The 23,122-nt window shown below is 45.5% G+C and overlaps 1 protein-coding gene across 5 annotated transcripts in view; it reads left to right on the top strand.

Annotated features, from left to right (window-relative positions):
* Window positions 1-23,122, top strand: part of TBC1D8 (TBC1 domain family member 8) — a 141,296-nt gene that overhangs the window by 36,376 nt on the left and 81,798 nt on the right. For 2 of the 5 annotated variants that reach the window (XM_070798300.1, XM_019969803.2), the window contains exon 2: window positions 13,404-13,559. The exons of 1 other annotated variant lie outside the window; for it this stretch is intronic. In XM_070798300.1, the coding sequence (XP_070654401.1) occupies window positions 13,404-13,559 (156 nt within the window). The remainder of the gene's footprint in view (window positions 1-13,403; window positions 13,560-23,122) is intronic. 2 more of the 5 variants (XM_070798301.1, XM_019969804.2) reach the window with 1 other exon arrangement.

Below are 23,122 nucleotides of genomic sequence, written 5' to 3'. Positions count from 1 at the left end.
ATTAATCTGAATCTCAGTGGTAAAGAATCCACCTGCAATGCAGGAGATACAGGAGGTTCGATTCTTGGGTTGGGAAGACCCCTGGAGAAGAAAATGGCAACCCACTCCAGTATTCTTGCCTGGAGAATCCAATTGACAGTACCCTGGTGGGCTACCTCATGGGGTTGCGAAGAGCTGGACATGAGTTAGTGACTGAACAACAGCAACGGTCTGTATATGTATGAAAGGCTTGCACGTGGCTTTCCTCTAACCACAAAACAAAACAGAAAACAAGAAAACCGGCTTAGTCTCTGGGATAAATTTAGTTACTGAAACACTTATGTTCTGCCTTAGCCCCAGATAAGATTAGGGGAGTTCTGTAAGAGAATCCAACAACTGTTGATAGCCTAATGAGGCTCTGAAAGGGAGTGACAGATGGCCGGCTTTGAGTGACCGCGTTGCGAGATCAGAGTCCACAGTGAACACAACTTCAGCTCCTTGTGGCGTCTGGGGGACGGTGGCCCCTAAACAAGCTCAAGGAACCACACCTTTGATCTCGTCTTGTCCCGAGGGTTCATCGAGCAGCTGCTGCTTAAGGGGAGGCTGAGGGGCAGGTGCACCAGGTGTCGGGGCTGATGCAGGCTCCCTGGCCCACCCTTTGTCTCCCTGTAAAGAGGCTCTTGACAGTAAGAGCGGTTCGTGGGTTGTAAACATTCAGTACTTAGTTGTAGCAAATTAGGTATAATTTGATCCTGAAAAGAGTGTGTTATGATCCAGGACAGAAGCGTCTAAATGAAAGTGAGAAGTAAGTAAGGCCTTTTTTGCGAAGGTTGTAAGGGTTTTTGTAAAACGTTTGTGCGGAATACTGACATGCAAAGCTTGACGTCTTTGGGTCCATACATCTGCAGCCTTCACTTCCAAGCTGGATGGAACCCACCGTGGCCTTACTGGCTGGAGTTTGTAAGCGTAGACGATACTGGCATGTAGTAGGTGTTCAGTGAAAGTGTGTTTTAAAAATTGCACAGGAGCGGCTGCATTGATAAGCCTGATGAAACAGGCGGGCTCATCCCTTTTAAAGGAGTTTTACAGGCTCCCCAGGGGTGGGGGTTGGGGGCTGACTTTCCACGTGAGGGGCTGGAATCCACCGGGTACTGTCTTTCGCTTTGAACTTGAGCCGATGGAACTGTCTTGCCCGGCTGACCCTTTTGACTCTTCTATTGATTTCCATTTTGCCAAGGAGGCACTATTGCTTGGTCTTATTTATTTCTCTGTGCTCCTTCACTGCCTCCAAGCTCCACTTCCTGCCTTCAGTGATGTACAAGGCCATTAAGCAAAAGTGTGGTTTGCAGGTTGGATTGTGGCTGTAACAGCTCCAAGGAGCTGGTGGGCAGCGGGCTGCACTTGTGATTAGATTCGGCTGGTCGGCTGGTTTGTGCACCGCCTAGGAGTCTTGTTGAGCAAGTTTACCAGCCTTTCTGCAACTGTCTCTGAGCACAAAAGGAGACTTCTTTGTGTTTCATGTTCAGTCTTGTTTAACTTGCAAGCCTCACCACCCCCAGTGTGAGAGCTTAATAGTCTAAATTTGTAATTGGTTAAGAAAAAACACCAGGAGCACAGACCAGGGGTTATTGTCATGTGGCAAGATGTGAGATAAGTTTAATTTTTTTCTTTGTGCTTTTATGAATTTCCCCAAATTTCTACAGCAAAAAATGTGTTCATTTTATAATCAAGAAAATCAAAACCAAAAAACATGGGATAGCTTTAGGAGGACAAACTGAGACTGGGTCTTATTTTGAGGGGAAAAGATTTTTGGAAACGCTGTTCTTTGTAACTGGTTCCCTGCATGTGATTTTGGGGGTCCTGTTGGGTTTGTTAAACATGGGTCATCAAAAGTGATAAATTACTCTGTCTCAAATGGAAAGTCTCCTGTCACAGTCTACAGGCACCACATGTATCAGGCTATTAAAATAATTGACCCAAGGCAGATAGTTTCTCCACAGATTAGAGAGATCAAAAACGTTTTGCCAGAGGATTTGGTTGTTTTGAAGTAGCAGAAACTGGCAAGGGAATACGGCTGCTGCTGTTACATTTGATTGCAACACAGTCGAATGATGTAATTTTGTTATTTGTTTTTCTAGGCTTCAGTGGACTAGAGATGGTCCACTCTTCATGGGTTAGGGAATCTTCATGGATTAGGAAATATTAGGAGGGAAGGTTTGGGATTGAAATGGGTGACAGAGCCTTAAAAGAGGGAATTCTGCCATTTCCAACAACATCAGTAAACCTTGAGGACATTACGCTAAGTGATAAAAGCCAGTCGCAGAAGGACTCAAGCCACACACGATGTAGGTAATGAATCTGAAATCGTCACACTCCCAGGAGGAGAGAGTGGGATGGTGGTTGCCAGGTCCTGGGGGAGGGGAAAATGAGCAGATATTAGTCAAAGGGCACAAAGTTTCAGTTATACAAGGTGAATAGGTCCTAGAGGCCTACCATACAGCATCAAATGCCTATAGTTAACAATCTGTATACTTAAACATTTGTCAAGAGGGTAGATCTTATGTTAAATGTTCTTACCCCATTATATGTATATACATATTAATATTGGGTTGGCCAAAAGGTTCGTTTGGGTTTTCCCATAACATCTTATGGAAAGAACCCCAATGGAACTTTTTGGCTGACCCAGTAAAAGGCGGAGAGGGAACTCATGTTGGACATGTTTGTGGCATAGATTGTGGTGATGGTTTCGTGGGTGTACATTTATCTTCAAAACATTGTTGCATATGTTAATTATGTACAGCTTTCTGTATGTTAAAAAAAAGGGTGACAGGTTTCTAGAAAGAGGCAAGCTACATGGGAAGGGCAGATTAGCACACGGATGGACCCATCAGGCGGGTGAGTGGGCAGTCCTGGAACAATGGGGTCCCATTTCATAGACTTTCATTTCAGAGTCAGTGTCCAGGGAGGAGTTCTGGGTGCCCCTGGACTGTGCTGGTCTGGCCGTGGAGGCGGGCAACAGGCCTTTCCTGGGCACCCCAGATGCCCTCACGGCTGGTGTTTCGCTTGACAACTGTATCAGATCTTAAAGCCAAGCTCTTTGTTGAGTCTTTTATTATTATTATTATTAATTTATCCATTTGGCTGTGCTGGGTCTTAGTTGCAGCATGCAGGCTCTTTCGTTGTAGCACGCGGGGTATAGTTTCCTGACCTGGGATCGAGTTCAGGCCCGCTGCATTGGAAGCATGGGGTATTAGCCACTGGACACCAGGGAAGTCCCACCTTTGCTGAGTCTTGTTTTTCCTTCTTTCCTGGTGTCTTTTGCCCTTTCATTTCATACCCTTGAATCATCCCTTTTCTAAAAGAACTTAATTCTAATCGCTGTGCATAACTGCCATGCCGAAAGACCAGGTAAACGGATGGCCAGGTAGATGGAAATGCTGGGAAGTTTTCAGAAGAGCGTTTCATCGTACCCACAGCAACACGTGTCTGTAAGGCAGGGCAGTCCCTGCGCTGGAACTGGCTGTCATGGTGGCGTTTCAGAGCAGGATTCTTGCTGTCACGTATTTTGAGCATTACATCACCCTGCTTAGAGGTTCATGATGGCAGGATCCGTACATTAAGTTTGAGCCAAAGCAGACAGCTTGGTTCCCATCCAAGGATTATTTATGGAGTGGCTAGGAGAACATGTCAGGGTTCAGCGGGGTGGACAGTTATGTTCAAATGTGTTTGGGATTTGTCAGTTGGGGGGTGGGGTTAGGAAAAGTTTCTATACTTACTTTAGGAAGCCAGCTGCGGAAATTTCTGACCATTAACATTTTCATAGTTTAAGACAGTTGTGGTATAAAACACGCAACATAAAATTGGCCATCTTAACTGTTTTTAAGTGTCCAGTTCAGTAGGTATTAAGTATATTCATGTTAGACAGTCATTACTACTACCCAATGCCAGAGTTCTTTGCATCTTGGAAAGCTGAAAGCCTGTACCCAATAAAGAATTTTCACAGTTTTGGAGTGAAGACAAAAAAAAAATCTCCTTTTAATTCCAGCATGAACATGAGCAGGGCAGCTGGTCTGGCGCGGTGACTCCCGCAGCTGAACAGAGCCACTGTCTGGACACTGTTGCTTTTTGGCTTCCTGAGATGCCGGGGGTCCTTGTGTGGCCTGCCTTGCTCCCATGTATCGGGGACGTGGTGTGCAGGTGAGGGCCTGCTGGCTGCCTGCCCTGTTTTCAACAGCTGACTCTGGAATCCCTCCCTTGTGATGGCCTTGAAGCCCTCCTCCTGGACTGTCATGGTTACCCTGTGGCCTTGCCCATCGAGCTGCTGCATTCTCTGGAAACAGCACCAGCAACTCCTGGGTTTACTGGAAATGTGTGGACTCCTAAGGGAACCACATGATAAGAGATATCGACTTCTATAAAATGCTTTGTAAAAAAAATTGAAATTGAGTATTTTGGGTTATGAATTTTACTTCAAAGAGGGGAACTCTCAACATCCTCATGTTGAGAATGCAAATACCCCAACTTTCATCTTCCCTCTTTGACAGTCAGGAGAGAAAACCTTGGACTTCCTCGGTAGCTCAGCTGGTAAAGAATCTGCCCATAGTGCAGGAGATCCCAGTTTGATTCCTGGGTCAGGAAGATCCCCTGGAGAAGGGATAGGCTGGCTACCACTGCAGTATTCTTGGGCTTCCCTGGTGGCTCAGATGGTAAAAGAATCCGCCTGCCATGTAAGAGACCTGGGTTTGATCCCTGAGTTGGGAATGTTCCCAGGAGGAGGGCATGGCAACCCACTCTAGTATTTTTGCCTGGAGAATCCCCATGGACAGAGAAGCCTGGTGGGCTACCATCCATGGGGTAGCAAAGAGTCGGACACAACTGAGCGATTAAGCACAGCACAGGCCGGAAGAACTTCCTGTAATCCTTTATGGTTATTTGTCATTTTTCAAAACTAAGAGTTTTCCCCTTTATTCTGGTTCTTCATTTGCTTTCCCCACCCCAGTTTCCAAAACAGGGACAACAGCCAAACCAGACAGCCCTGACATGAAGACAGAGATGTAGCCCAGATTGGTCTCCTGATGGGGGGTTAGAGTGCTGAGCTGGTGCCCCGTGAACGTCCTGTGACCTTGAAGCTTGTCTGCTGGAGAGGTGGAAGTGTGTGTTGTGGGGTCGCTTAGGGCCTTAGTTGTGGCATGCAAGCTCACAGCTGTGACATGTGGGATCTAGTTCCTCCACCAGGGAGTGAACCCCGGCCCCCTGCCTTGGGAGCTCGGAGTCTTAGCCACTGGACTACCCGGGAAGTCTCCCCCTGCCCCCCGCCTTTTTTTAAAGTAAGTAAGTAATTTATTGACTGCATCAGATCATTGTTGTCTTGTGTGGAATCTTTGGTTGCAGTGAACAGTTTCTCTAGTTGTGGCACATGGGCTCAGTAGCTGCGGTGGGCAGGCTTCGTTGCCCTGGGGCTTGTGGGATCTTAGTTCTCTGACCGGGGATTGAACCCGAGTCCTCTGCATTGGAAGGTGGATTCCTAATCTTTGGACTACTAGGTAAATCCCTCAGGTATACTGTTAAGCCACCAGGAGGATCTGCTTTCATTAGTGCAGGAGGAGAAAAAAGGACTTTAGGCTTTCTGGTTTTCTGACTTTCATTAAAATGCTTTTCATGGGGGATGGGTGTTGCTGTTTTTCAAAATGGGTTTATTACACTCTGGTGCTCTTACAAGAGAAGGGCAGATATTGTATTAAGTTCAGCCAAAGGGGCAGAGTGGAAATAAAGAGATTTTAAAAATATATGCACACATGCTTAGTAATTTCAGGCAAGGAAGTCCCAACACCATTTTGTATCTGTTTTTGTATAACTGGGATAACACAGATGTGCTGACTGACCTGTTGCAAAAGAATATTACGTACTATCAGTCAATCAGATGTGAATGAACATGCTTGGGAAATTAAAGGTTAGAAAAATATTTGTACTATATTATACATATGTAATGGAGAAGGCAATGGCACCCCACTCCAGTACTCTTGCCTGGAAAATCCCATGGACGGAGGAGCCTGGTGGGCTGCAGTCCACGGGATCGCTAAGAGTCAGACACGACTGAGCGACTTCACTTTCACTTTTCACTTTCATGCATCGGAGAAGGAAATGGCAACCCACTCCAGTGTTCTTGCCTGGAGAATCCCAGGGACGGGGGAGCCTGGTGGGCTGCCGTCTCTGGGGTCGCACAGAGTCGGACATGACTGAAGTGACTCAGCAGCAGCAGCAGCTCTTACTGCTCAGAGCGCAGAACTTTGTCACTGCGGCCAGCGGTAAGCCCCTGGGCCAGCATAGAGGTTACAGAGCCAGGAGGCCATGGGAAGCCTTCTCCAGGCATCCTTTCTTTTCCCAGGTCAGAGGCTGTGGTTTCATCTTATACTTGGTTGCATCCACGTGCGTGGAATCCAGCCAGGAGGAAAGAATAGCAGCTTTCTCGCTTGGTGGCAAATTTTTCCCCCGTCCCTCTTTGGGCCCTAATTATAAAACTTGTCACTCTACAGCTATCTCAGCCTGAGTTGTTATTCTGATTGGTTAAAAATAGGAGTGTTGCACTCACGGGACACCAGGAGGGTTTCCCTGGAGCTCCAGACGAGCATATGGGACTGCCTGGGAAACAGGGAACCCAGAAAACCCCCAAGCACTGCCCTGCTTTTGTTGGGGGGAACTTGTTCCTCTCCATGGGAATTCTCCAGGCTAGAATACAGGAGTGGGTTGCCATGCTCTCCTCTTAATGAGCCTAAGCCTCGCTAATAAATATTGCTAATGGGCTGCCAGGTGGCTCAGTGGTAAAGAGTCTGCCTCCCAACGCAAGGAGATCCAGGGGATGTGGGTTCGATCCCTGGATCAGGGGGATCCCCTGGAGAAAGAAATGACAACTTCTCTATTCTTGCCTGGAGAATCCATGGACCGAGGAGTCTGGTGGGCAACAGTCCATGGGGTCGCAGAGCGTCGGATAAGACTGAGCACACACGCACCTTTGAAGCAGGGGTCCCCAGCCTCCAGGATCTAATGCCTGATGATCTGAGGTGGAGCTGATGCAATAACAATAGAAATGAAGTGCACACGGAAGTAATGCACTTGAATCATCCTGAAACCGTACCTTGCACCCTCCCGTGGAGAATTGTCTTCCACAGAACCAGTCCCTGGTGCCAGAAAGGTCAGAGATCGCTGTCCTAAAAGACATCCACGGGAGTTATCTTCAGCTTCTTTATAGAAGGTCAGAGTAAGTAGGACAGTGTACCCTGCCGTTAGGAGCTGTGCCTGAGTGTTTTTCTGAATGTTTGGTTTATTTAGGTGTATAGGTGTACATGTTTTTGTCTTGGGTGCACTTGAAATTTGCAGACATATTACCATTTTTAAAAAATAACCTTGAAGGATTTCTTTGCCATGCTAATTTCTTCTGGTTCACCTCTGTAAACAACAGAAATTGAAGGATGATTTTCTCTTCCTGAGTTCGTGTCTCACTTTGGTTTTCCTCTCTCGCTGCCCTTCCTCCTGGCTTTGCTTCTTCTCTGTGGTCTTGGCCTCTCGTCTCCTATTTCGCTTTTGTGCTTTGGTGGGCTCCACCCCCGAGTGCTCTGGCTTATTCCCCTTCCCCACTCATCGCTCCTGCTGCTCTTGGAGGTTCTTGCAGGAGTGTTTGCATTTGCACAGACAGAGGGGTCACCCCTGTACTTGTCTGCAGGTGGACACTGACTGGGTTGGCTCCCCTTTTCTTTTTTAAAAATTAAAAAGCAATTTTTAATTGGATAATTGCTTTACAATATTGTGTTGGTTTCTGCCATACATCAAGATGAATCAGCCGTGGTGGTTTAGTCACTAAGTCATGTCCAGCTCTTGCAACCCTGTGTACTGTATATAGCCCGCCAGGCTCCTCTGTCCATGGAATTCTCCAGGCAAGAATACTGGAGTGGGTTGCCATTTCCTTTTCTAGGTATACGTATGTCCCCTCCCTTTTGAACCTCCCTCCCACCTCCCACCTCTCTATGTCCTTTTCTTTTTAATAAACTTTATTTTTAGACGAGTTTTAGGTTTAGAGAAAAATTGAGAAGATAGTAGATGGAGTTCTTATACACCCCCCGTGCAATGTCTGCTGTTATTGACATGTCAGTATGGTGTGTTTAGTTGCAGTTAACCAACTGATACTGATTAGTTACTGTGATCTGCAGAATAATGATTGGAACCTGCCATCAGGTCACATGGCAAAAGAGGGATTAAGAGCACGGGTAGGATTGAGGTTGCTCATCAGTGGACCTCAGACTAGAGAGATTGTCCAGGTAGGCGCAGTGTTATCACAAGGGCTCTTAAAAGACTCTGAAAAGAGACCCAGGGAGATGGCAGTGTGGGGAACTTGTCCCGGTGTTTCTGGCTTTGAATATAGAGGCGGGGCCATGAGCCAAGTAAAGTGAGTGGCTTCTGAAAGCTGGACAAGGCAGGCAAATGAATTCTCAGCTAGAGCCCCTAGAAAGAAGACACCTATTGACACCTTGATTTCCGCTCAGATCAGCATTAGACCTCTGAGGTACAGAACTGTAAGAGAGGAGATCATGTTTAAAGTCTTTACTTAGTTTGTTACAGTATTGCTTCTGTTTTCTGTTTTGGTTTTTTGGCCCTGAGACATGTGGGATCCTAGCTCCCGACCAGGGATCAAACCCATACCCCCTGCGTTGGAAGGCGAAGTCTTAGCCACTGGACTGCCAGGGAAGTTCCAGTAAGTTTTTTTGTTTTAAGCTATTATGTGGTAACTTGGCGCAGAAGCAGTAGAAAACGAACGTGATGATTTTTACCGAAGTCCATCTTTTCTTTAGTTTTCTCTGGTCTTTTTTCTGCCCGCGGATACATTTACTTGTCACTTGGGTTGTAACAGCTTCTCACACTTCCGCTTGTTTTGCTCTTGACAGTTTTGAGGAGTATATTGGTCAGACATTCTGTAGAATGTTCCTTAATTGGAATTTGTCTGAAGTTTTTCTCATGACTAGAATGGGGTTAAGTTAAGGGTGTTTGGGAGGAGAAATGGGGTAAAATGCTGTTCTTATTGCATCCTGTCAGAGGGTTATGACCCACACTGACCTTTATCACCTGGCCAAGGTATTGCTTGCCAAGTTTCTCCCACTGAATAGTTACTGCCTCCACTTCCTGTCCCGTGGGACTTTTTCTTTCTTTCTTTTTTTGAGCACTTGCTTACTTTTCAGCCACTACAAGGTGCTCCAGGATCATCTTATGTATTTCCTGCTGCAGATCTAGAATCAGCCATTTTCCCAAAGTGTCCCAGTTCCTTTTATTGGAGGTTGGTAGAAACCAAGACCTGGGTGCTGGGTGTGCTCCTGGCGTCTGGGTCCTTTCTGCTAACAGAGCAAGGAGATCGAATGTACTACCTCTGTGTATACACACATCACTGTTTCTGTATGTAGCCATTTGTATCTGTGGTAAACTAAACGTCATTCATACCAGTGTGTTTGAGTCTAAGTACTGTCTTTTTACTTTACTTGGGCTGCGGTGGGTCTTCATCGCTGCATGTGGGCTTTCTCTAGTGGAGAGCAGGAGCTCCTCTCTTCGTTGAAGCGTGTGGGCTTCTCACTTGTGGCGACGTCTCTCATTTTGGAGCTCAGTCTCTCAGTGCACGGGCTTAGCTGCCTCGTGCAGATGGGATCTTCCCAGACCAAGGATCAAACCCGTGGCCCCTGCATTGGCAGGTGGATTCTTAACCGCTGGACCACCAAGGAAGTCTTAATTACTGTATTTCTTGCCTCTTTGCCTTGCTTACCTGTAAACTCCCACTCCAGTTAGGAACCTGGCTGTCACCTTCCATCATCCTCTTTTTTTTGATTGTTGGTTTCTAGGATTCCAGAAATGTATCAGAATTGTTAGCAGTGGACTCTCTGGAGTACAGTACTTAAGCATGTTTCTTTGACCTTTCTTCCTAAAGACTCTGTTCATTTCCACAGTTACTTAAGTCAAACCCTTTTCCTGTATACCCTTCACTCTCATTTCATACATTTGTAATACAATTAGATTTTTTTTTTTTGGTCATATTCTACATTCACTTAGGAACCCCTGGACCTTCCTAAATGAATTTTTTTCAAAATTTGCAAACATGAAAGTTCACTCTTTATGCTGGAAACATCTGTGGATTTTGACAAAGGCACAGTGTCATGTATATACAATTAGAGTATCATGCAGAATGGTTTCACCCTAAGATTCCCCCACATTTGACTCATTCAGCCCCTTCTTGGTAATCACTGGTTTTTCTACCCTTGCTATATTTCCCTTTTTTTTCCCCTAGAATAATTAGAATCGTGCAGAATATAGCCTTTTTAGGAGGGCTTCGTTCACTTAGCAATATGGATTTAAGGTCTCTTTCTTTTCAAGGCTTGGTAATTTGCTTCTTTTCATCACTGAAAAATACTCCATTGAATTATGTACCACAGTTTGATTATCCGTTCACCTGTTGAAGGACATCTTGGTTGTTTCCAGTTTGGGTCAATTATGCATACAACTTCTGTAAGTATTTGTGTGCAGGTTTTTGTGTGGGCGTGAATTTTCAAAAACAGTTGGATGAATACTTAAGAGTGTGATTGCCCTGTGGGGTAAGACTATGTTTAACTCGTCAAGAACAACCAGAGTGTCTTCCAAAGTGACTACCCTAAGCATTCCCATCAGCAATGAATAAGTTCCTGTTGCCGGCATCCTTGTCAGCAATTGGTGTGTGATACATTTTGAGTTAATTTTTGAAAGGTATAAGATCTGTGTCTTAGGTTTGTATTCTTTCATATGGATGTCCAGTTGTTCCAGAACCATTTGTTGAAAAGACTATCCTTCATTGAATTACTTTTGCTCCTTTGTCACAAATCAGTTAATTGTACTTGTAGGATACATTTGTGAGGTCTGATTCTGTTCCACTGACTTGTGTATTTTATTGCCCATACCACTCTGTCTTGATTACTCTAGCTTGGTACAGTAGTTAGGATTGAAATTATATAGCACGAGTCCTCCAACTTTGTTCTTCTTCAGTAGTAGTAGTATTACTACTACTACTAGTAGTAATAGGTCTTTGTCTTTTCAAGTAGACTTTCTAATCAATTTATCAATATCTACAAAATGGCTTGCCAAAATTTTCGTTGTGTCGCCTTGAATCTATAGATCAGGTTGGGATGACTTGACATCTTAACACTACAGAATCTTTCAACCCAAGAACATGGATTATGTTTCCTTTTGTTTAGATCTTCTTTGAATCCTTTCATCAGAGTTTTGTAGTTTTTTGCACATAGATCCTACGTGTATTTAGATTTCTGCCTGATAAGAACATCTTTTGCTATTGTCAATGGTATTTATATTCTTGACAAATTCCAGTTGTTCATTGCTGGTATTTGGGAAAGCACTGGTCATTTACCCCTCTGTCTGACAGCCTTTCTGTTTGCTTATGAGTTCCTTAAGTTTTTTTTTTTTTGGTTATTGATTCTTTGGGATTTTTCTGTAAAATCAAGCATGTCATCTGAGAACAAAGGCAGTTTTGTTTCTTCCTTCCTATTGATTCATCAATTTCTTTAATAGATATAGATCTATTCAAATGATTTAGCTCTCTTTGTGTGAGTTTTGATAATTTGTGTCTTTCAAGGAATGGGTACATCTCATGTAAATTATCAAATTTGTGAGTATAGAATTGTTCATACATTCCTTTATCATCCTTTTAATATCTCAGGGAACATTTCTAATATTGGTAATTTGTATCTTCTCTCCTTTTTCCTTCCTTAGCCTAGCTAGAGGCTTGTCACTTTTATTGATCTTTTCAAAGAATCAGATTTTGGTTTTATTGATTTTTTTTGCTATTGTTTTTCTGTTTTGAATTATGTTTGGTTTTTTGGCTCAATTTTTATTATTTTCTTCTGCTTTCTTTAGGGTTATGTTGCTCTTCTTTCTATGGTTTCCTAAAGGAGAATCTTGGAGTATTCTAGTGTTAGAGCTGAACCCAGAAGTCCCCTCATCACTTTTTAACTGCTGCTCCTCACACCTTCTTCCAAGTGAAGGGGCCAGGTTGGTTGTGTTGGCGTAAAACTTGCTGCCCATTGCAAAGTTCCTGAGCCTTGGGTCTTTCCAAACAGAAAGACTTCTTCTGTGTGGTATAGATATACAGGGGAATAGTACTCAGTCATAAAAAAGAATGCAATGATGCCATTTTCAGTAACATGGATGGACCTAGAGATTATCATATTGAGTAAATCAGAGAAAGACAAATATTATAGCACTTGTATGTAGAAGCTAAACTACTACATGAGCAAGCATGCCTGTGAAACAGACTCACAGACGGAGAGCAGACTTGTGGTTGCCGAAGGGGAGGGTGGACTGGGGAGGGGTGGACTGGGAGTTCGAGGCTGGCAGAAGCCAGCTGTTACATATAGGATGGATAAACAACAAGGTCCTACTGTATATGGTTAATCTGGACTGTTTACAATAGCCAAGACATGAAAGCAACCTAAGTGTCCATCAATAGTTGAATGGATAAAGGAGACGTGGTGCATATATACAATGGAGTATTCCTCAGTCACCAAAAAAATGAAATAATGTCATTTGCAGCATCATGGATGACCTAGAGATTACCATAGTGAATGAAGTAAGTCAGAAAGAGAAAGAAATATCATATGGTGGCACTTATACATGGAATCTAAAATGGGATACAAATGAACGTATCTTCAAAACAATCTTGCAGACATAGAGAGCAGACTTGTGGTTGCCGAGGGGAGGGCAGGGCGTGGATTAGGAGTTTGGCGCTGGCAGATGGAAACTATGTGTAGAATGGATAGGGCAGGAATAGAGAGGTGAGGTAGAGTGGATACAGTGAGGGAAAGAGAGGGCAGGACCAATTGAGAGAGTAGCCTTGACATACAATATACATTACCATATGTAATAGATAGCTAGTGGGAAGTTGCTCTAAAACACAGGGATCTCAGCCTGTGCTCTCTGACAACCTAGAGGGGTGGGAAGGGGGCTGGGTTGGAGGGAGGGAGGCTCACGAGGTTGGGGACATATGTATACTTATGGCTGATTCATGTTGTTGTACAGCAGAAACCAACACAACATTGTAAAGCAGTTATTCTCCATTTAAAAATAAATAAATTTAAAAAATGGACAAAATCTTGCTGAATAGCACAGGGAACTGTATTCAGTATCTTGTGATAAACCATGATGGAAAAGAATATGACAAAGAAAAGTGTATATATGTACCTGAATCACTTTGCTGTACAGAATAAATCAACACATTATAAACCACCTATACTTCAATGAAATTTAACGAAAAAAGAGGCTGCTGGCGCTCGGAGTTACCGCCCCGCCTTCCCAGTGGGCTGCTGGCTGTTGTGCCTGTGCTCACGCGTGCGTTGTCCTCTTGTCTCTTGAAGGTCGCCTGGTGGGTGCCCTGGACGCGGTGCTGGATTCCAACGCCCGGGTTGCTCCGTTCCGAATTCTGCTCCAGGTGCCCGGCTCCCAGGCGTATTCTCCCATAGCATGTGGTGAGTTACTGAGCGGATCGGACGTTTACTGGGCCGTGGCCACGGGTGAGTTTCATCCCAGGTGGAGCGTTCCCCACCTTGAGGTCTGAGCATGGGTGTCTGCATGGTGGTGATGCTTGAAGGTAACTCGCCGAACCTCATCCGCTGCTGTGAGCTCTCTGTTCCTTCTCTCAACCATCAGAAGCACGTGGTGGTTCTAAAGGCTGGACAGCCGGGTTGGACAGACGGTCCAGGTGGTGTGTGGTTCCCGGAGGAACCCAGCCATTTTCTTTTCCGTCTTGTGTCTGACGTAACCCTCGCCCCAGGTGTGAGTGCACTCCGTGACGGTGCCGGGGAAGTGCCCTGGGCTGGGTCTGCCTCAGGCCCGTCTTTGTCCTTGTTCCACTGTGCACTGAATCCCTGGACAGCAGGGCTCTGCAGGAGTTTAGAAATCACCTTCCCATCCTCTCCGAGTTTCAGCTCCTCCCACACGCACCGTTCGGGGCTCTGCTGGGACACTCCCTCTGGGAATCATGGCATCGTGAGAAGCCCGTTCTGTTAAAAAACAAACCTGAGATGTGTCTTTTTATTTATTTATTTTTCAAACACCACAGAAACTTTATTCACACAATCCAGTGAGATTTCTGAACCTGTGCCATTGAAGCACGACAAGCCCTTTTCTCTCAGGCTTGTTGCTGACATGTAGATTAGCACAAACGCAAGTTGAACTTACACACTGTTGACAGATAACTCCTAGTCCCTATTTTAGTATTACCATCACGGGGACGCTCAAAGGGCAGTTGGTGAGATGTGTCTTTTTAATTACGCAAGTAATCTTCACACTTCAGAAATTGGAAAATGGGTAAGAAAGAAGGAGAAAGAAGTCATCTATAACCTCTTATCCAGGGTAATCACTCTCTGTCTACATGTGTTTCTATGCAGAGGTTTTCAGTTGTGTGTTTTTTTTCTCTTAAAGTGAAAGTGTTAGTCACTTGGTCATGTCCTACTCTTTGCAACACCATGGACTGTAGCCCTCCAGACTCCTCTGTCGATGGGATTCTTCAGGCATACTGAAGTGGGTTGCCATCCCCTTCTCCAGGGGATTTTCCTGACCGAGGGATCGAACCCTGATCTCCCACACTGCAGGCAGATTCTTGACCGTGTGAGCCACCAGGGAAGCCCACATTTTAGTAACTACTGTCAAATTTCAGTATCACCTTACATTCTCTAATGACATCGGATTACTTTTTTTCCTGGAAAAAATACAGGAAAGGATAAAGAAGAAAATTGTTGTCTTATACCCACCATTTATTACTAATGACTGTTAACATCTTGGAACTTTTTTTCCCAGCTTGTTTTGTTTGTTTTGGACAAATCAGTCTGTATTTGCATAAAGTGATAAAATGATTCATGCTCAATATAATCAATTAGCTCTGGAAAGTACAAAGAAAAAATATATTTTCTTCCCCCTCCACCTCCCCCCGCTCCACCAACATCCTAGCCAACCAACCTCCAGTGACACTGGTTGACAACATTTTTTCCTTCCTTTCTTTTGTCTTTTTGTATTTATTGGCCATGCTGAGCTTGGTGCCCCCATCAAGCTCCGAGTCCTAACCACTGGACCACCAGGGAATTCCCAGCACCAGTTTCTAATGCAGCTACACAAGTCTGGGGAGACTTGGGAAGAACGGTAGATGGTGCAGCTTGTCCGCAGTGCCAGTTGACAATAAAAATATTGTTTTTAGTGGATTTCAGTAAAAGGAAAGATGCTGAAGTGAAATGAAAATACTATTAAACTTCAAAGAAATATCCTTCGAACCCTGAGTGCTGGCTTTCTAAAAGGTTCGTTGAACGTCAAGGGGATAGATGTTCGAATGTGTGACGAGGTTAGAATTGTAGCTTTTGAAGACAGTGTTTCTACTTAGACAGAGTTCATTGACTGACCTCCTGAAGGACAAGGATGCTATCAGCTTTCTCATCCGTCCCCTGCTGCCCCAGGCTCTCATTTTAAAAAGTTATACTATTAATTGTACGCCGTGATTCTCATTCTGTTCGGTAACTATGTTCCTCAACATTATTTGGCTCAGTTCTCTATGTAAATTGATTCAGGGCTTCCATCAGGTATGGTTTTCCAACATAGCGTCTTTTATTTTGGCTACTTTCTTAGTTGGCTGTATTCCTGTTTTCTTTGCCTAACGATGTCTCACATGGTTGCAGCGCCCTGGTTGGGTATGATGGGTTCTGACCAGTCTCTGGGGCTTGGTGGCCATCACTTTGGGGTCTTGCAGTATTTCAGTGGCGAGGGGAGAAACCTCAGGCTGGTCTAATGCACCCAACCTCCCATCCCGCGTTCCCTACCTCCCACCTACGCGTTGTGGGTGATGCGCTTTTCATGGGTATAACTGCTTTTTTTTAATCTCTGCGGTTTGGCGACATTAGTCACTTTAGTAACTCCCTTATAATCTGTTACTCCCCGGACCACTTTGTGTTACATTTTTCTGAAACTCCACGTGCTCTTCCAGGACTTAAGATTGCTTTCTTTAATCCTGTCAGAAAACTTTCTTAATATCATTCTGTGTATGTGTTACATTTTATATTCCGTTGATTGGATTTCCCACTTCAAGGACACTTTCTGTTGGACAGGTCTGTTTTTCATTTCTGCTTTTCCTTTTTTTGATGAAAAGAGATCTTTGATAAAAGAATTGACCGTACAGGAGCACTCCCCTTTCACAGTGTTCCTTTTTACTTCTTACGTGCGTTTTTCATTGTGCTGTTAGATTTCTTGGTTACAGCACTAAAGGGCAGAAAAAGGAATGTATATAAGGCAATGTTTCTTTTAGGTGCAGTAAGCTTGGGCTTCCCCTGACTCAGTGGTAAAGAATCTGCCTTCCAATGCAGGAGACGCTGGAGACCCACAGGAGACGTGGGTTTGATCCATGAGTTGGGAAGACACTCTGGAGGAGAGCATGGCAACCCACTCCAGTATTCTTGTCTGAAATGTCCTGTGGACAGAGAAGCCTGGCGGCTGCGGTCCACGGGGTCGCAGAGCGGGACTGAGCGACTGAGCACACACAGTAGTAGTGTGTTAGGGATGCCATGCTTTTCTCGATCTGTCCTTTTCAGCTGCACTCTGCATGCTGGGTGTATAGTCCTTTCCTCTAAGGGAATTCTGTTTTCAGCAGTGTTTCCCAGACTCTGCTGCCGTTAACTGACCTACTAATTTTGTTGATGTGTGGTTTTAAAAAAATAAATAATTTAAGTGAGCAATTTGGCCGTGTGGGGTCTTAGCTGTGGCCCTTGGGATCTTCACTGCATCACGCACGATCTTCCCTTGTGGTATCGCAGCACGCAGGCTCAGTAGTTGCCGGAGGCAGGATCTTAGTTCTCCGACCAGGGGTCAAACCTGCACCCCCTGCTTTGCAAGGTGGATTCATAACCCCTGGACTACCAGGGAAGTCCCCATGTAGTCAGTGGTCTTGATCCTCAGTTCGTTTTCTTAGGTCTCCAGTCTCCCACTGTATCTGTAATCTCTCCATCTCATTTTTGAGCTCTTGTTTCATTGAACACACGTTTCTGTTACATCATCTTGGGGCGTGAAGGCTTCATGGGCATCTCCTCCTCCTCCTCTTCCTCCAGGACACTGAGCACCTCATTCATCTCTCTCCATCCCCTTGTGGTCGGCGGTTTTGCTTGGTTGCTGTGCTGTTTGTCCCCTTTCTTGCTCACGCTTGGAAATGGTTCTCCTACACTGTGTAAGCATTAATACAGTGACTGTGGCATTTTGATGTGTATTTTGGGGACACAGCAGGGCGGGGGGCTGGTGTACTGCTGGCCAGGACGAGGGGTGGGAGGGGCAAGACCCTGTCCTCTTCTCCCGAGTCTCCCTGATTCCTCTCCTCTGCCCCAGGCAGGGGAGGTGGTCTTGCCCTAGGATTTGGACTTCTGATGAGAACGTTTGGAGTTTTGTCTCCTGCTAGATGGACCTTTCGAAGAAGGCAATGGCACCCCACTCCAGTACTCTTGCCTGGAAAATCCCATGGACGGAGGAGCCTGGTAGGCTGAAGTCCATGGGGTCGCTAGGAGTCGGACACGACTGAGCGACTTCACTTTTACTTTTCACTTTCATGCACTGGAGAAGGAAATGGCAACCCACTCCAGTGTTCTTGCCTGGAGAATCCCAGGGATGGGGGAGCCTGCTGCGCTGCCGTCTCTGGGGTCGCACAGAGTCGGACATGACTGAAGCGACTTAGCAGCAGCAGCAGCAGATGGACCTCTGGGGAGTCACCAGTGGGGGGACTTAGTGCACAAGCCTGCTTGGGTCCTGAGACCACATGGCCCTGCAGGTCCACAGGAGCCAGTCTGGGCTCCACGGTGACGCAGTGTCATGCTTGATGGTGACACAGTGCTCAGCCTTTGCCTGTAGCTAGATTTACTCATCCAGACCTTTACTAGACACTTAATTGGCTCTGATTTTTATCTATTTTATAAACCTAAATGAGCATCCAGACACTTAAATATTTCAGGCCATCCCTGAAGTCCTCTCATCTGAAACATTTGATGCTTGTCTTGTACCAGACCTGTGCTGGGTGCCGGGATTCCTGGGTGAGGGTGTGAGAGGTGGTTTCCTCTCCCTGACCTTCTTGGGTCATGGGGAGTCAGAGAGCTGACCTGGAAGTGGCAGGTACAGGTGGAAAAGGGCAGGGAAAGCACGAGAGGCCAGGCCCCCGGGGGAACCCACGTACAAGCACACCTCGTTTTATTGCGCTTTACTGTGCTCTGTAAACGGTGCATTTTTTACCAGTTAACGAGGCTGATCACATGGTTTCGTTGTGGTGCTGGAGAAGACGCTTCAGAGTCCCTTGGCCAGCAAGGAGATCGAACCAGTCAATCCAAAAGGAGATCAACCCTGAATATTCATTGGAAGGACTGGTGCTGAAGCTGAAACTCTAATATTTTGGTCACTTGATGAGAAGAGCTGACTCATTGGAAAAGACCCTGATGCTGGGAAAGATTGAGGGCAGGAGGAGAAGGGGATGACAGAGAGTGAGATGGTTGGATGGCGTCACTGACTCAATGGACATATGTGCTAAATCGCTTCAGTCGTGTCTGACTCTTTGTAACACTGTGGACTGTAGCCCGCCAGGCTTCCCTGTCCATGGGATCCTCCAGGCAAGAATATTGGAGTGAGTTGCCATTTCCTCCTCCAGGGGATCTTCCCAAACCAGGGATGGAACCCACGTCTCTTATGTCTCCTGCGTCGGTAGGCATGCTCTTCACCCCTAGTGCCACCTGGGAAGCCCTGAGTTTGAGCAAAGTCTGGGAGGTGAGTGAAGAACAGTGAATCCTGGCGTGCTGCATTCCATAGGGTTGCAAAGAGTTGGACACAACTGAGCGATTGAACAACGACCGTTGTGAAGGACAAATCAATCCCTGCCATTTTCCAACAGCGTTTGTTCACTTTGTGTCTCTGTGTTACCTTTCGGTAACTCTGTCAGTATTTCAGACTTTTCCTTATTGTATTTAGTTACAGTGATCCGTCATCAGTGATCTTTGATGTGACTGTGATAGATTGCTGACTTGCTGAAGACTTGGATGATGGTTAGCTTTTTCGTAGCAATAAAGTATTTTTTAAACTAAGCCATGTACATTGTTTATTTAGATATAATGCTATTGCACACTTAATAGACTACAGTGTAGTAGAAACATAACTTTTATAGGTACCATAAAATTAAAAAAATTCATGAGCCTCCCTTTATTGTGATGTTTGCTTTACTGCAGTGGTCTGAACCCGGCCCACAGTATCTCTGGGGTGTGCCTGTAGTAAGGAATTATTGCATTCAATGGATAACGTTTATAAGGCCGTTTATATGTGTATTCCCAAATTACCTGCTATAAAGATTGCAGCAGTTAACACTGGCTGCCTACCCCCTAGCAGTGTGGTTGTCCTGAGCACATTTAATTCCTGGAACATTCTTTCTCTTGAACCAAGATCTGCTTCCTTGAACTATAAAAAGAATAAAACAATGCCCTTTGCAGCAACATGGATGGGCCTAGAGATTATCATACTAAGTGAAGTCAGAGAAAGTCAAATATCGTATGATATCACTTATATGTTGTTGCTCTTGTTCAATCGCTAAGCTGTGTCCAACTCTTTGCAACACCACGCACTATAGCCAGCCTGGCTCCCCTGTCCTTCAGTATCTCCCAGACTTTGCTCAGATTCATGTTCATTGAGTCAATGATGCTACCTCACCATCTCATCCCTTGCCACCCCCTTCTCTTTTTGCCTTCAATCTTTCCCAGCATCAGGGTCTTTTCCAATGAGTTGAGTTTTCACGTCAGGTGGCCAAAGTATTAGAGTTTCAGCATCAGTCCCTCCAGTGAGTATTCAGGGTCGATTTCCTTTAGGATTGACTGGTTTGATCTCCTTGCTGGTCAAGGGACTTTCAAGAGTCTTCCTCAACACCACAACTGAAAGCATCAGTGTGAAATCTGAAAAAGTGGTACAAATGAGCTTGTTTATAAAACAGAAATAGATTCACAGACAAACTTAGGATTACCAAAGGGGAAGGGGGGTAGATGAATTAGGAGTTTGGCATATTAACATATGCACACTACTATATATAAAATAAGCAACAAGGACCTCGACTTAATACTCTGTGCAACCTATATGGGAAAAGAATCTGAAAAAGAATAAATACAAGCCTATATGTATAACTGACTCAGTTTGCTATACACTAGAAACTAACACAACATTTTAAGTCAACTATTTGTTGTTCAGTTGCTAAGTCATGTCCAGCTGTTTGCGACCCCATGGCCTGCAGCACACCAGACTCCCCTGTCTTCCACTATCTCCTGGGGTTAGGTGGAATTCACGTCTGTTGCGTCAGTGATGCCATCCAACCATCTCACCTCTGTCGTCCCCTTCTTCTCCTGCCCTCAGTCTTTCCCAGCATCAGTCTTTCCCAATGAGTCAGCTCTTTGCAGCAGATGGCCTAAGTATTGGAGCTTCAGCATCAGCATCAATCAACTATACTCCAGTTAAAAAACGATTTTTTTTTTTTAAAGGTCTGCTTCCTTTGGTTTCCACTTGACTGGGTGCTTGCCTTGGGCCTGACCTATGGCGAGTTAGAGAGGCGCCACCTTCGTCTGTCCTCTTGCCCACTGAAGGTCTGAGTAGGCAATTGTTCGTTCGGGTGCCCTTTGCTCGGGTAAGGGAGGGGGCACTGGGGTGGAGATTTATCTCAGGCCTGTGGTATTGATTTAGGTACTCAGGTCTCTTTCCGGGAGCCCCTTGGGCATCTTGTGTTGTGATATTGATTCACCATGTTTAATATTTTATTGTGTCTTGAGCCCTGAGAAAGGCTCCGTGCCCAGGGTCTCTTGTCTCAGATGAAGCACAAACAAGAGCTGTAGGAAGGGCCTGGGCGGCACTGGGACGTGGTCAGAACAGGAAGTGCGGCCCGAGGGGGTGATTTATGTCTTCACTTGTCTCTGGCTGCTCCCAGGGCAGTGCAGGGGGTGGGGGGTGATTCTTGAGGATAAGAGTCTCTCTCTCTCTTTTTTTTTTAAAGCAGAGGTGGAAGAGCTGGGTAGGTGATTTTGTGGGTGAACATGATTATCACTTGGCAGCAGAGATCTGTGGATGGTGTGGGAAGAGAGAGAAGTTCCTATTATTATTACTTTGTTAACTTGCATGGATTGACGAATCCCAAGGCATTGGTGGTGGTGTTTTGGATCCCAAGGCTCTATAATCACTACTGGTTTCAGCAGACAGAAGAGAAGGTACATTGTGAGGGCAGTTATGAGTTCTTTCCAGGGTGCTGGCAGAGATGTGTGCCCTGTCATTTGGATCAGAACTCAGATGTCCCCCTCCTGCCCAGAGAGGCCTCCCCAGGACACCCTGCCAACCGCCTCCTCAGTTCTGGCTCCCTTGTCCCTGTAGCACTTGGCTCTACTAATGTTTCCCTTTTATTTAAGTGCTTGGTCCCTAATGAAAATAGTTTTCTCAGAGTGGTGCTCACTGCTGACCCTCAGTGCCCAGAGCAGAGTCTGGCGTGTGGGTGAATGATGGGTCAGGTACATAAGAGAAAGTCAAGGGCTCAGGAGTCAAGACCACTGTCCATAAGGAGGGGAAGGGAGGTGGTGCATGTCACCACTGATAAAGTGTCTCGGGACCTTTCTGAGAAGCCAAGGCCAGGGATGGTCCAGGGCTGTGCGGGGCCTGAGTCTGAGTTCTGTGGCCAGCCACCAGGACCACTGCACAGTAGATCTTGGAGCAAAGGGTCTTGCTTCCTGTCTTTAAAAAGATTTTTTTTTATTGTGGTTAAATATAAAATTGATTAGCTTCAACATTGTGTTTTTTTTTTTACATTATGGTTTATCACAGGATATGAAATACAGTTCCCTGGGCTATACATAGTAGGACCTTGTAGTTTATCCATCCTATATATAATAGTTTGCATTAACTCTTAGTTTGTATTAAGAGTTGTACCAAACTCTTAGTACAATAATTTGTAGATTCATCCATGTTGCCGCAAATGACATTATTTCATTCTCTCTTTTTGTGTGGCTGAATAGTATTCCATTGTGTATATATATATATATATATCACATCTTCTTTATCATTCATGTGTTGATGGACACTTCATTTGCCTCTGTATCTTGGCTACTGTGAATAGTCCAGCTTAGCCATTTTTTAAAAAAATGCTTATTTGGCTGTACTGGGTCTTAGCTGTGGCACGGGAGATCTAGTTCCCTGCTGCTACTGCTAAGTCACTTCAGTCGTGTCCGACTCTGTGCGACCCCATAGATGGCGGCCCACCAGGCTTCCCGTCCCTGGGATTCTCCAGGCAAGGACACTGGAGTGGGTTGCCATTTCCTTCTCCAATGCATGAAAGTGAAAAGTGAAAGTGAAGTCACTCAGTCGTGTCCGGCCCTCAGTGACCCCATGGACTGCAGCCTACCAGGCTCCTCCGTCCATGGGATTTTCCAGGCAAGAGTACTGGAGTGGGGTGCCGTTGCCTTCTCCGAGTTCGCTGACCAGGGATCAAACCTGGGACCACTGCACTGGGAGCGTGGAGTCTTAGCCCCTGCACCACCAGGGGAGTCCCAGCGTAACCGTTTTTAAGTGTACATTTCAGAGCATTAAGCACAGTCTTAGTGCTGTGCTGCCATTGCCACTGTTCATCTCGAGGATTTACAAATGGAAACTCTGTGCCCATTAAGCACTAACTCCCCATTCCTTCATCCCCCTGGCCCCAGAAACAACCATTCTGCTTCCTGTCTCCAGGACTTTGATGACCTTAGGAGCTTCATATAAGTGGACTCATGCAGTATGTGTCCTCTGTGTCTGGCTGACTTCACGGGCATAATGTCCTCGAGGTTCATCCATGTCAGAACCTGGAGACAAATTAGGAAATCATCTGCAAATGACTTAAAAGTGCAAAATGGAAAAAAAGTTCATTGATGTCATGGCGTGTGTCGGAGTTTCCTTCCTTTTGAGGCTGAATACCGTGTGTCTGCTTTCTTTTTGAAATCAGATGCATAGCGATCGGCGCGTGACTTGAAACCAAGCGCGTGGTGTGCAGAACCAGGAGAGGTGACTGCCAGGAGCCAGGTCCTAGGCA

The sequence above is a fragment of the Bos indicus genome, chromosome 11, assembly GCF_029378745.1.
Source record: "Bos indicus isolate NIAB-ARS_2022 breed Sahiwal x Tharparkar chromosome 11, NIAB-ARS_B.indTharparkar_mat_pri_1.0, whole genome shotgun sequence".
NCBI classification, from domain to species: Eukaryota; Metazoa; Chordata; class Mammalia; order Artiodactyla; family Bovidae; genus Bos; species Bos indicus.
Note: the sequence above shows the minus strand (reverse complement) of the source record. Positions and strands in the feature narration are given on the sequence as shown.